This window comes from Octopus sinensis, linkage group LG1 (genome assembly GCF_006345805.1).
Source record: "Octopus sinensis linkage group LG1, ASM634580v1, whole genome shotgun sequence".
Taxonomy (NCBI): Eukaryota; Metazoa; Mollusca; class Cephalopoda; order Octopoda; family Octopodidae; genus Octopus; species Octopus sinensis.
Genome location: NC_042997.1, coordinates 137,854,502 through 137,868,922, shown reverse-complemented (window position 1 = coordinate 137,868,922; position 14,421 = coordinate 137,854,502). Strand labels below are relative to the sequence as shown.

The window sequence follows — 14,421 nt, the reverse complement described above, 5'->3', positions numbered from 1 at the left end:
TAGGACATTAAAACTTTCTTCACACTTTATTAATATTATCCATTTTTAAAAACTTTGTTGGAGAAACTTTTACCCCAAAATAAACCACCACTAGTCTTCTTGGATGTTAGGGTTTAACTTGGAGATAAAACTTAGTACATTGTCATTAGATAAAGAGAAAGCTTATTTATATGTAGATGAAAATTTAACTTGTTGAGAGACTAGGTGAGAAAAATAGAGAGAAAGGTATTCATTGACATCAATATTGGTACTTCTGAAGGCAGCAAGCTGGCAGAATCATTAGCACACTAGGCAAAGTGCTGTCATTCTGTTCTGAGTTCAAATTCCACTAAGATTAATTTTGCCTTTCATTTTTTCAGAGTTAATAAAATAAGTATCAGTAGAGCACTAGGATTGATGTAATTGACTTCCTCTCCTGAAATGCAGGCTTTGTGACAAAATTTGAAACTAAGATTGGTATTTCTGGGGAATTCTAAAATCATGAATTCCAAAACATAAATAGTGGCAAACTGTAAGGAGGGAAACTGAATGCGCTGGTCCAAATAACAACATAAACTCGAATATTATGTTAGAAAATAGGATTTTTGTTTCAACAAAAAGGTCTGGGTTGTTTCTGGTTTACAAGACACAACATATTGAAACACCGTTGTTCCAGAATCCATTTCACCAATGAGTCAAGTGTGTTATAAACACACTGTTGTAAAATAGAGAAGTTGTTTTCCTGTGACATACACAACAGTAATTGGCATATTTTGCATTCAAATTTGCTGGAATGTAATAAGAATAAAACATGCAAGTCATTATATCACACCTTGCTGTTCATAGTGCAAATAGTGATTTATTTTTAGTTGGTAGATATCATCACCAATCAGCAGTTTGTTTGCTGAAATTATAAACAAAAATCATCAGCTCTTGTTTAGAGTCTAAAATCTGGAGAGCTTCTGGCTGATGAGACACAGCATCATGGGAAAAACCAGTCTCCCAGAATCCCTCATAGCAATGAATCAAGTGCACTATGAACACATCATCATTGTAAAAATAAGTTGTTCTCCTATGATGTATGCTTCATCACCATCATAGTGTTTGTTTTCCATGCTGACATGGATAAGACAGTTCAACTGGAACTGGTAAACGGGAAGGGCTGCACCAGGCTTGTCTTGTTTTGGCTTAGTTTCTATAGCTGGATGCCTTTCCTAAGTGCCAACCACTCCACAGAGTGTAGTGGGTGTCTTTTACGTATCACCAGCAAGGGTGCCTTTTACATGTCACCAGTGATTAACAGTTTGCATTCAAATCTGCCAAAACATATTATGAATAATTATGCAAATCATTGTTTGAACTACATAAAAATATATAAATGATTTAGTGACACACTCACACCAAATAGACATCCTTATAAATATGTGCAGGATAATAAACATAAGTGATTAATTTAAAGTGGGATCATTTGAGTTATTTCTAAGTTGCCAGACCAAATGAAGTCTATTTTATTGCCAACATTTTGAGATCAAATCCTGCTGCAGTTTATTTTGCTTTATAGCCTTCCAAGATCAATGAAATACATGCTTGTGAGAACTAGAGTTGATACAATTCATCACACCTTTCACAAAAATCTGTTACAAATCATATTACAAATAAATCACTGTGCTTGGGTTAAATTAAAACTAAAATGTAATGAAATAATTACCTTTGGGTTCATCTACTTCTTTCTTCTCTCTCCTGGATGAGCGACGAACAGCTCTATGTCTTCTACCTCTACAATGAAAACAAATTTTATTAGTTACAGGACAAGATTTGGATTCAATAGACCCTTTACCATTGACATTATCCCCAAACTACATATCTTACTATGACACCCATTGTTAATTTACTTTTATCCAAATCCAAAACTTGTAATATGTTAGTATGTTTTAAGTCAGACAATCTAGAGGTACTACATATGGATATCATAACAGAATCAGATTACCGTTTGAAAATCATTGTTTAAGAGATTCATTTTACCTATTTGTTTATTCATACATTGTATAAGCTTAAAGAGGAAAATAAGGTATCCTATAGCCTCAATCGACTCTTACAAGGCAACAAGGTAGATAACTGAGGAGGGCTGGGGAGCTTCATTTCTTAAACATGACTTGTCAATTTAAGCTCTAGGTCAGCCCTGATTCGAGAGATCTATGATCAAATTTCAGTCATGTCTCATCTGTCTCAGTTCAGACATAGTATATTTAGGCCAATATATAGGCCTAAATGTATACTTCTTTAAAAAATAAAAACGAGTATGTTGAGGAAGATTCGATTGCTATTTCTCCTAATTCTACTAACTGTAGTGATCATCTATATTAGGTGAAATTTTGTCTGCATTCAAAAGGAAGCTATTAACTGGTATGTCTCTAAAACTCCATAAGAGAATATAAGTTAAAACTTTAATTTAGTGACATATCTATTGTTAATTTATAATATTAAGCATTCATCATTTTTCTTAGCACTGATTCTACAGGTTCCTATCACTTGCAATTAATCCCAAGAACTAAAAAACAAAAATTAATAAAAGTTCTCCATCCAGCTGGGATTCTTGCGCGATATACTACTCATGACTTTTTCGGGGCTATTGCAGAATCGCAATTCTTGAAAAATGCATTTTTAAAAAAAATATTTTTTCAGATTCCTACGTTTTGGATGTCAGAGATTACGAATATGCAAAAAAAATTCTTTTTAAATTTCAACCCCTCACCTATCCCTCACCAATTAAAAATTTTGATTTTGCTTACTTTAAAGAGATTGTAGTGAATTGACAACATATGCAAATCGAAATTAAATATAGACAAAGACATTAAAATTAAAAGAATTTGAGTTTTACTTCTGTTTGCCTTAATCATAAATAATAATTGAATGTAAGTTAAATATACACCATTTTATGAGAAACAAACATTAATGTTTAATATTTAATGTTATAAAGTTTAATAAGGGACTCAAATTTCACCCCTCCCCCAATTTAAATTTTGAACTTTTTCATCTATCTATTTATCCCTATTGTGTGTGGGATGAGTCAGTTTATCAACTGAGTCTATTGTGAATATTGTCATGCCTCCTTCCTTAAAATAGGAAGGAAGAGCCATTTATAATAATGATGATATTATTGTATACAGTGCTCAGGTGCACCACAACTTGTCAAAAGTGCGTATAAAGCATATGCAGTAATGTACAAATGTCTGGAAAATGAACAGTGTATGAGTCAGATACATGCTTGCATGTGTATGGAGGGGAGAAAATCAGGTGTAGTGTTGGCGAATCTCAGGAAGCATGGAAGTTTTGAAGGATGCAGTGCTCAGGAAGCATGGAAATTTTGAAGGATGCAGTTTGTTCCATACTTCAGCAACACTTAGTGTGAAAAAATGTTTCTGAAAGTCATGGGAGCTGTGCTGTTTTCTGACTTTATAAACATGTCCACGGGTGTTAGACAGGTGGAGCTTGAAAAGGTGCTCAGAGTTATTGTTTGTAAGATGGTTAATAATTTTATGGGTGTCTGTCAAGTCAGCTGCCAGACGTCGGAGTTTCACTGTATCCATCCCCAGGGAAGTAAGGCGTTCAGAATATGGCAAATGCCTCATGGAGGGTATTCTCTTGGTTGCACGTTGCTGAACGGTTTCATCGTATTTGTGGCTATGGCGAAAGAATGTGTATGGTGGACGCATCTGAAAGGTCAAGAGGGAAAGACACTTTCCTCTCTGGTCAATCTCTCATTAACTTCTTCAAGTATCACTTGAAGATGAAGATGAGAGCAGAGAGGGAAGTTTTGTCTAGTGAAATTTTTCAAAAAAAGATGGGTGAATGTAGCAAGGTTGGCACGTGTGAATGACAGAGCTAGCTTGAGTATAATCCTATGAACCAAAAAAAAAAAAAGGAAAAAAGAGAGTCACTTACTGTAATGAGTTTTTTTGCATGACATTATTGCCCAAGGTTACCGTGGTCTTTTCCGTAGGCTTTTCTTTCCACGGATAAACCTAATGATTCCCCTTTTTACATTATGACATTTCTGTGATACACGATTACTATTGATCGGCTCCCCCCACTCTTTTTTTTTCTCTCCACGATCCCTTTTGATTGAAATGCTAGCCCACCTTTTTTTTTCTCGCAAAAAGAAAAGCTCTACTTTGTATTTTGTCCCCTCTGTGCTCAGCCCTGTGTGGCCAATAAAGAAACATACTTATCCCTATCCGTTTATTCATAAAATATATTTGTCAACTAAATGTGGAGGTCCTATAGAAGACGGTGATACTGTTGTTTTTAGCCCCAGGAAGACTTCATATCTATCTGTCTATCTCTTTATGCACATATCTATATGCTTATTGAATTAAAAATTTTGAAACCGTGGTTTCTTGCATATTCGGAATCTCCGTCATCTAAAACATAGGGGAATAAAATTTCGAAAAACTTTTAATTGGTGGGTAGGTGAAATATCTTTTTTTTTTTTTTTTGCTTATTTATAATCTCCAACATCAAGAACGTAAGAATCCGAAAAACATTTTTCAAAAAGATGCATTATTCAAGGAGAGGTGGCGATTCTGCAATAGCCCCACTTTTTCAATGTTGGCCTAGTACAGATGGATTTTGGTAATTATGATAGCTCCATACGAAGAAGTTACTTGTTTTTAACATTGAAATACATAAATGTATAAGTAATTAACTGATAACTACATATATAATAAACATTGTTTAATAGGCATAAGTGTCTTAATACAGGTCAATAAGAGTTGCGTTTGGGAAAATATAAAAGGCTTAAAGTAATGAAACCGACCTGCGAAAGGTTGCTGCCAATTAAAAATATAAATACAAGTATAAAGACAACAGAAACACATACAATGTTCGTAAATGGATTAAGACTGAGAGAAAAAAGGAGGACTAAAGGGAAAAGTTCTGGTTTACAACCCTAGTAATTTTTTTGTGTATAAATTCAAATGACAGCTTCATTGTTTCCACACACAAGCGTACATTTGACACGAGCCTACTAGGGAGCCTCAACCCGCTAAAAATAGCAGCCAAATTTCTCTCGCATTACAGGCTGATGTCTTAAGAAAGCTGAATGACACTATGAGTAATATAATCTATTGTCTGGAAAATTAAATGACGGGGTAATAGCGGGCGATATACCTTAGATCATATGTCCAAACAATTGGATTTATTCAATAACAACCTATTAATGTATAGGGTTAAATGGGTAATGGTACGAGCAATGTAGAGAACCAAACAAAAACTTGTGTAAGTTAGTGTTAGTATATTTTAATTATTATTCCATGCAGACGGCGTCTCTGAGTAATTAACTCCGTGTGTGTATTGTTGATGTTGCATAATTGCAGAGTTCGTGTCATTAATAAATCAAGGTACAAAGACATTCTTTGGAGTATGGAGAGAGATAAGATCTGAAACCAAACAGCCCAAGCTGTAGCTTCCTTAATAGCTTAGGTTAAAGAGTGCACACGGCTGGAAAAATAAATACAGCTTCTGTCGGCCGACTACATTCGTGCTCTCGATCAGAGATGACCTGGAACAGTATTTTTTGAGAATCGGAAACAGTTAGCTGAATGCAGGTCCCATTGCTTATGTAATTAAACCTTTCAAATATTTGCAAAGGTAGATTAGCTGTATTGTTATAAAGTTTAAAAATGGAATAAATCTGTTTACAAGGGCAGAAGAATGGAATAAATTGGCTTGGAGAGAGAAAATGCCATTTTCAGAAGCCTTTCTCTTTTATTTACTAAACAAATGATTTTGACCAGCAACAGGGAAGTCAAGGACGACTTAGCAGTGGATCCATAAGTTACATTTAAAGTTACGGCTGAAGGTTGCTAGTCCTCATTTGTGAAAGTTTAAAGCAAATGTATGGTTTCAGATTAGTAGATTAATACTTGATAGGCATGCTATGTTATTACATATCTTGAAACGAGTAAATGTGCTTTTGTTTACCTTGTGGCAAGAATAAAAGAGTGATTCTGCGAATTCACCTGTCTTTCGTCGTTATTTCTCGATCCGGACGAAGTATTTCCACTCGAGTTACTCATGCTGGCAAAGCTTTTAAAAAAACAAATACTGTATCATTAGGTAATCACTTGAAAAAAGTTCATTAAATCATCCTTCTGATCACACCATATTTTCAGCTGAACTAACCGTGCAGATCACCGTGCTGAGTATAATATATATATATTGTTTATTAATTGGAAACATAGTTTCCTCCCGATCATTTCATAATGTACACGCTGGAATATTTCAAGAATTATTTTAAAAGATGTTTCTTCAGTTATTTAGGATTATTATATACTTATTATTTAACTTATTCCATGCTAAGTGCTGAGCACTTATGACATCACATCCGCTCTGATACACTAGTTACTAATTTGATTACATTTCATGGTATTTTGATATCAGGAAAGAAGGGAAAGTGAAGTGCATGAATGAAATGTTTTCATAAAAAGTATCATTAAAATGACAGCATCCAGGAATCGAAACAACAAAAATACAAACATGCTCTTCTTAAACAACCGTCAACTGTATCTCCTTTCTATCTCTTCCACTTGATCTACAGACTTTGCTTTATTGACTTCCTTGAAGACACGGATAGCCTTTTTCGGAAAGTAGGCATGAGACATGGTGCATTTTCAGGCGGGTCGCACTACTAAAAATAAATTCAAGGTAATTTTTCGTTAGTCGAGCCGTTCAGAAATTCTCCTGGGTCGTGAAATAGGACAAAACCCATTCGGTTTTACCTTTTTTTTTCTGTTTCTAAAATTAGAAGAAAAAAATATAATTGAAGTAATCATGAAAAATATCTTTTTTTGTGATGGTTCGTTCACTCTACATCGGGGGTTTTCAACCATTTTTTATGGATCCCTTTGATTACTATTTTATTCTGATGGATCCCCATAGCTATTCGCTGTTTAAAAACTAGTTTTATAGAAACTTCGTTCAAATTTCCTGTTTTGTGTTTCTCACATTAATATGTGAAGTTGAACTATGTAAAATGTTAGAGAGAGAAACCCAGCTGTTTTTTTTTTTTGCGACACATACCAATACATATATTTAAAGTAAAATCTTTTTCAGATGCCCTTAAAATACTATTGTGGATCCCCAATTTGATATTTTGTTACGTGCACCTCCAAAAATTTCGCATGGGCCCCTGTTGAGAACCACTGCTCTATATGACCATTGTTTTGTCGGCGAAGGTAAAGAATACGCACACTTGGCGTTTAGGTTAGGGTTAGGGTTACATCTAAAACGGGTGGTGTGCGTATTATTTACCTCCGCCGTTTTCTCTACCTGAGTACCGTAATCCCCCATGTGTCGGTAAAAATATCTTCCTAAAAAATAAATAAATAAAAACTAACAGTGCAACGAAAGGCCAATAGTGCAATTGTTTGTTGTTTTTTTTTTACTTTAGTGGGGTTTTGTTCTCCAGGGTTTTATAGTTCCATTTGGAAACCGGAGAAAGGAAACATGGTAAATATAATTAAAAATTGAGTCGTTATGGTCACATATAAAAAGAAAAGGTTAATGTTGACATTATTACCCGGAAACGAAATCGAAAAAGGAAATAGTACAACGGTTTTAAAAAAAGATGTAGGAAACGTGGGTGGGGAGAGGCCTTCGGAAAATTCACAAGATTCGATGTTTTTCCCTCATAACTTTTAGGAAAATGTTTTTTTCAAAATGAAATTTTATATAAATACCTTTCAAACGGTATAAATTACGATTATAAAGAAATTTTTCGAGAGGTTGGGGGAAGGACTTTGGAAAATTCACAAGATCTGATGTTTTTCCATCGTAACTTTGAGGAAAATGGATTTCTATCTTTATTTCACACTCACGTAAGAAACGAATCTGAAAGCAAAAATGCGTGGAGAGCAACGGGGTAGGAGAGGACTTCGGAAAATTCAAAAGATCCGAGTTTTTCCATCGTAACTTTGAGGAAAATATAATCTTTTGAAATCACAAATTATGATTTTCCTCAGGAACTCAGATGTTAAACATCCCTTTGAAGGGTTCGGGTCCTACTTGTGGGATGACGTCAGCAACTGGGGAGCTGACCGGAAGAGGAAGGGGCAGGAGTGATGCGCGCAGAGGCAGGGGAGCTTAGGGCCTTTTTCGATAGGGGTAGCTGACAGAGCTGGACGTGTGAGCGTTTCAAGGTAAGGGAAAAGCAGCTGCTATTTTTTGCGTTCGGATCAGGCCATGTGGAAGGGTGCGTTACCACTGGAGAGGTCTGCATCGACGAAGAGAAGGTAGGTGTCTTTATTTCAAATCTCCTGCATACACCACAAGCTATTTTGGCACTCCATAAAGACATCACCACGATGGCAACTAAGATCAGGATCGCCAGCGACGTTATCAGACCCTTTAATGGTGAGGGTGATGTAATGGCCTGGATACATAAAATCAGGCTTATGGTGAGACTGCAAGGCATTAGCGACGTGGCGAGCCTTATGGCACTATATTTGGAACTATATTTGACTCTATATCTTGAGGTGGATGAAGAAGAACGTCTGATTGAGGAGAAGATTGAGCAACATCTGAGAGATGCTTACACCGAGTGTGAGTACACAGCCTTTGTTAAGCTGGGCACGATTAGATGGACAGGAGAGTAGGTGGATGAATATGTGACGAAGGTGCAAAGGCTAGCCACGCTGGCTGGGTTTACAGGAGAAGGCCTGGAGAGAGCAGCGCGACTGGCGTTCGTAAGTGGGTTGACACGAAACACTGGATGGAAGGCGATAGCAATGGCGGTAACGGCGGCACATAAAGACAGCCGGAGAAAGATGCGAAGAAGCCTACTGTGCAACGACAGCGGCCATTCTCAGGCCGATGTTTTAGATGTCAGGGGTTGCACATGGCAAAGGAGTGTATGCAACCGGGGCCCGTCTGCTATCGATGCAGGCAGACAAGGAGATCGAAGGTGCTGAGATGGAGGACGTGACCTGGCTTCGGAAAGCAGATGACTTTAACCACATCAATGTCACCGAATTAGACACGGTGCTGAAAGAGGTGAACTTAGCTCTGAAATGGGGGCTGCGCTCAATCGAAATCCGGATGGATTCGGCCACTGTAGTTGGCTGGGTAGGATCTGTGATCACCGGGGAGAGAAGAGTTTGGATGAAAGGTGCCGCAGAGATGTTGATGAGGCGCCGTGTAGGAGTTCTAGGAGAATTGTTCAGACTGAAGCTGAACATGGTTTTCGTTTCTTCAGAGAGAAACAAGGCAGATGCACTGACCAGGGTGAAAAAGGTGTGGTTGGAGGAGCCAGAGGAAGCACTGAAAAGGATAGCTGCAGCATGTCGGTTGGATGACTCCAAACTGAAGAGACTGCACACTATGCATCACTTGGGTGTGGACAGGACCCTGTATCTCGCGAAGAAGATTGATGCTGATTTTACTAGGAGAAGCATCCGGAACGTGGTCGGGAGCTGCAACGTTCTGTGTGGGCACGAGCAAGGAAACCTTTCGGTGGAGCACAACTGGAAGAGGCTAGCTGTGGATGTGATGCACTACTGTCAGGGAATGTATCTCTCCATGGTTGACTGCGGGCCTGGCCGGCTGACCATTTGGAGGGAGTTGAGAACAGGCATTGCTGATGAGATTGCGCAGGTTTTGAATGGGATATTTTTAGAGAGGGGTCCTGTGGAAGAACTGCTAATGGACAATGGGGCGGCATTTCATTTGGAAGCATTGAGGGATATGCTCAACCAGTGGATAGTGCGTCGCTTGTTCCGAGCAGTAACAGAATTGTAGAGTGGCACCATTGGATAGTCAAGGCCATAGTGGAAAGAGGGCACATTTCGCCGCTGGAAGCAGTTTTCTAGTACAACGTCTCCCTGATCCGGACAAGCTGAAGAATCTGTGCCACACAGAGCGGAATTTAAATATGAATGGAGGCAGCCGAGTAAAGTGCCGGAGTGCCACAATAAAGAGAAGGGACCCACTTGCATGAAAATAGGGGAAGAAGTCTGGGTTAAGCCACCAAAGGCGTGCTGTACGTTTCAATGGAGCAGAGGAACGGTGACGGTGGTCAATTCCAGAAACAATGTCTCTGTGGATGGAATGCCGCAACATGTCTTGGACCTTCGCAGGATTGTTGCTTTGTCGGATGACGATTGTGGAGAGGAGGAGAATGAGGTGCCTAGCCTGAGAAGATCTCGACGCACAAGGCGCCCTCCAGGTTGGATGGTGAACTTCAAACTGGAGTAGAGAGAATGTGATCTTTAAGATCAGGGTGGCATGTGGGATGACGTCAGCAGCTGGGGAGCTGACCGGAAGAGGAAGGAGCAGGAGTGACACGCTCGCAGGCAGGGGAGCTTAGGGCCTTTTTTGATCGGGGTAGCCGACAGAGCTGGACATGTGAGCGCTTCATCAAGGTAAGGGAAAAACAGCTGCTATTTTTAGCGTTTGGGCTGGGCCACATGGAAGGGTGCGTTACTGCCGGGGAGGTCTGTGTCAACGAAGTGAAGGTAGGTGTCTATTTCAAATCTCCTGCATACACCACGCTACTATAGCTAGATAGATATGTGTGTGTGTGTGTATGTAGTAGAAGGACCCGAACCTTTCAAAGGGATGTTTAGCATCCAAGTTCCTGAGGAAAATCCTAATTTGTGATTCCAAAATTATTATATTTTCCTCAAAGAGGGAAAAACACAGATCTTATGAATTTTCTGAAGTTCTCCCCCACTCCCTCGGAAAAGATTCTCCAAAGTCTTCCCACCCCTGTTGCTTTCCTTGCATTTTTGTTTTCAGATTCGTTTCCTAAGTAGAAAGATACAAGGGTAAAACATTGGATCTTGTGAATTTTTCGAAGTCCTCTCCCCACCCCCTCGGAAAAGACTTTCACCACAAATTTCTTTGTAATCGTAATCTATACAGTTTGAAAGATATATATATAAAATTTCATTTAGAAAAACACATTTTCCTAAAAGTTATGAGGGAAAAACATCGGATCTTGTGAATTTTCCGAGGCCTCTCCCCACCCATCTCGTTGCTTTTGCTTTCCTGGAATTTTTGTTTTCATATACCTTTCCTACACCTTCTTTTTACACCCATTACACTTTTTTTTATTTTCGATTTCGTTTCCGGGTAATAATGTCAACATTGGCCAAAGAAAATTACAATACCAATATGAAACAAGCAATTTATGTTTTCAAATTTATTTATTTGAAATTATATTTGAAAGTAAATGCAATAAAGATGAAAGAATGAGGAAAATCCTGCTGGAACTAAAAAAAAGGTCTTAAATAGTTATTAGTTTATAAGGTGTGTGTATGCCATTCTGCCTGTGAAGTCACAATCTGCCAATGAAGAACTCCTCGGGGCAATCTCGGATAAATGTAATCATCAGGGATTCAATTTAGCTCCCACCAATGTGATGACTTATTTTGAACATGCAATGATTAATGCTATTGGCACAGTTCTGGGACCATATGTGACATCTCATAGTTGTTTCTATATCATCTGATCCAAAGTACATAGAGAAATGTATAAAGTTTAGGACTGACCACTGCATACAAGAATGATGATAGTGAAACATTTTTGGTGGAATGTTGGATGGACTGATTTTTCTACCTATAGACAAAGTGACCAGTAGGATAGGTTATCTGACGGAAAATATGCTTGATGTTGAAGGACAAGAAGACCTGGTTGATTATTTCAGTAGCACCTACATGTTTGACACTTGTCACGTCCAGCCACCAGCTCTTCCTGATGGAAAAATTCCTCCAGTACACATGAGAAGGATTCTTCCCCATTCCCACCACAGGAATGGAATGTCCATCAGGTAACCAACAATAATGTGGGTTGCACCAACCTATGCGAGAGTTGGAATGTTTCTTTTTCTCTGAGTTTGTGTGGCATGACCACCCAACTATCTGGAAAGCCATTGAAAGTATTAGAAAGGACTAAGATCTTGTATCAACAGCTCTGATTAAGGATTCTTGTTCTGAGCCTCCAAGAAAACGAGTCAAACATGTTACAGAGGAGCATCAACAATGTTTAAAGAACCTATGTCTGGACTATGTCAGTGAGAGGAAGACCATGGAGGAATTTTTGAATAGTGTAGGGCAGAGCATCAGGTTGTAATAAAATGAACTTCAACATTTAATGAGGTTTTCAATATTGTGTTTGTTTTAACTTTTCAGAGATATGACATGATGTTCTTTTTATTATGCTCATTTTTATGATTGGGGTTATCATATAATGTAATCTTTTATAAACTACAAATAACAAAAATAAAAATTATGACTTAAAACTTGCTTGCTTTTGTTCTCGTGATTTTTTTTTACTTTGTGTTTATTTTTCTAGAGGGTTTTGTCCTACACTCTACTGACACTCATCACAATTTTTCTTTTTAAATTTCAAGTTTCATTCTGATATATGTGATGTGAGTTAGTATGTATGTGTGCACAGCTACCATTGTTTTTTAACATTAAATTCCAATATAATTGTAATCAGCACCATTTAAAAAGTATTTGTACAAAATTTCATTTAAAAATACCCATCTTTGGTATGTAATGAAGAAACAAAGAGGACTTGTGTGAATGATCTGAAACTCCTCTACTCCCCACCTCTCTGAAAAAAATCCACACCATAGTTTGATGTAATAGGAATCTACACCATCTGAAAGTTGTTTCATTAAAAAGTCGTTCACTAATGTGTTTTGGTCAACAAAAAAATCATACAATAAAAGATTGTGGTATCATCAAGAACAGCTTGGTTGAATGTGATGATCAGGATATTAAAAACAACACTGAATCTCAACAAAGCTTGATTCTTCCGTATCTGAAAAATCTTTCAAATGACAAGGAAGTATGTGACCTATAAAGCTCTACTGAACTGCTGCCTCAACAAGGCAATATCACTGAAATTAAACTAAATCAGCTAATTTTAACCCAAAATAAATTTAATAAGGACTCAAGTCTGAGCTGTTTCAAGAGTGAATAGTTTAAAGTTTATTCTTGGCTTACCTATGAAATTCAAAACTGCTAAATTTTGTGTTTTCCTTTTGAAGTCTCCATGCAAAGTGACTCTTTTTCTTTTGAAAACTGCGAAGGAAGTTATCACAATGCATGCAAAAAGTGCTTGTCATTGGAAGTGGAATTAAATATTGAATGAACACAAAGCACAAAACATGTTAACACAACTAAATAGTGTATACAAGCAGCAAGTGCAGAACAGTGAGTATATGAAAGTTATTAATCAGAAATTTCTTGTTCACTGTCCAACAAAATGCAGGTAAATGAGGTCACACAGAGTATTTTCTTTTATTCTTTTATTTGTTTCAGTCATTTGACTGCAGCCATGCTGGAGCACCACATTAAAGAGTTTTTAGTTGAAGCAATTGACCCCAGGACTTATTCTTTTGGTCTATTTTGCCGAACCGCTAAGATATGGGGACATAAACACACCAACATCAGTTGTCAAGCAATAGTTGGGGGGACAAACACAGACACACAAATACATACATATATATATATATATATACAACAGGCTTCTTTCAGTTTCTGTCTACCAAATCTACTCACAAAGCTTTGGTCGGCCCAAAGATATAGTAGAAGACATTTGCCCGAGGTGCCACACAGTGGGACTGAACCTGGAACCATGTGGTTGGGAAGCAAGCTTCTTACCACACAGTATGACCTTGCAGATTTAGGATTAACAAGTAAAACAGCCACAAGAACAACATTAATCTAATTCAATTGAAACTTTTACCATTTCAGCCCTGTGGTAAATTTCTTTGACTAAAAAACCCTTGAAGGTGGTATTCCAGCATGGCCACAGTCAGATGACTGAAACATGTAAAAGAATCATGTGAAGCATATTTTATTATCATTGATGAAACATCAGATACTAGTAGGGTCAAGCAAGTCATAATATACCTCAAAACTATTGCTGAAGAAGAAAATGGAGAGTCTTCCTTCAGATTTTGTGCCACGCTTTCCTCAGAAAGAAGTTTTCTCTGTGAGTTAGTCAAAAATATATTCAGGAAATACTTGAAATTGAAAATGTGTTGATAATGTAGCAAATATGACTGATGCTGATGGAAGGTTGGGAACAGCAGTAAAAGAAATTTTCTCCACTTGCCAGCTTTGCCCATTACCATGTACACCTTTTAAATCTTGCTGTCCAAAACATGACAGATACTGACTGAACCACTCTGCAATGCCTCAGAAATAATGTGTAGTATCTAATACTTTCTAAATGCTAGTCCAAAACAGCATACAATCATTGAAATCACAATTGATAGAGAATAAATATCATGGATCCTTAACCCTTTCGTTACTCTATTTATTTTGAGATGCTCTCTGTGTTTCTTTCAATTACTTTATATATAACAAAGAATTTAGTAAAATAACTTAGTTATCATTCAGCTAGTGTTAGGAACATAAATTGTGA

At 37.5% G+C, this 14,421-nt stretch overlaps 1 protein-coding gene across 2 annotated transcripts in view; it reads right to left on the bottom strand.

Annotated features, from left to right (window-relative positions):
* The window catches only part of LOC115216982 (DDB1- and CUL4-associated factor 11), a 40,561-nt gene extending 34,213 nt beyond the window's left edge, over positions 1-6,348 (bottom strand). The window contains exons 1-2 of one of the 2 annotated variants that reach the window (XM_029786468.2): positions 5,962-6,348; positions 1,688-1,755 (exon numbers count right to left, since the gene is read on the bottom strand). In XM_029786468.2, coding sequence (XP_029642328.1) covers positions 1,688-1,755; positions 5,962-6,056 — 163 coding nt within the window. In that variant the 5' untranslated portion in view covers positions 6,057-6,348. Of the gene's footprint in view, positions 1-1,687; positions 1,758-5,961 lie in introns of those variants that run through there. The other variant, XM_029786477.2, reaches the window with a different exon arrangement.
* Between the last annotated feature and the right edge of the window lie 8,073 nt (positions 6,349-14,421).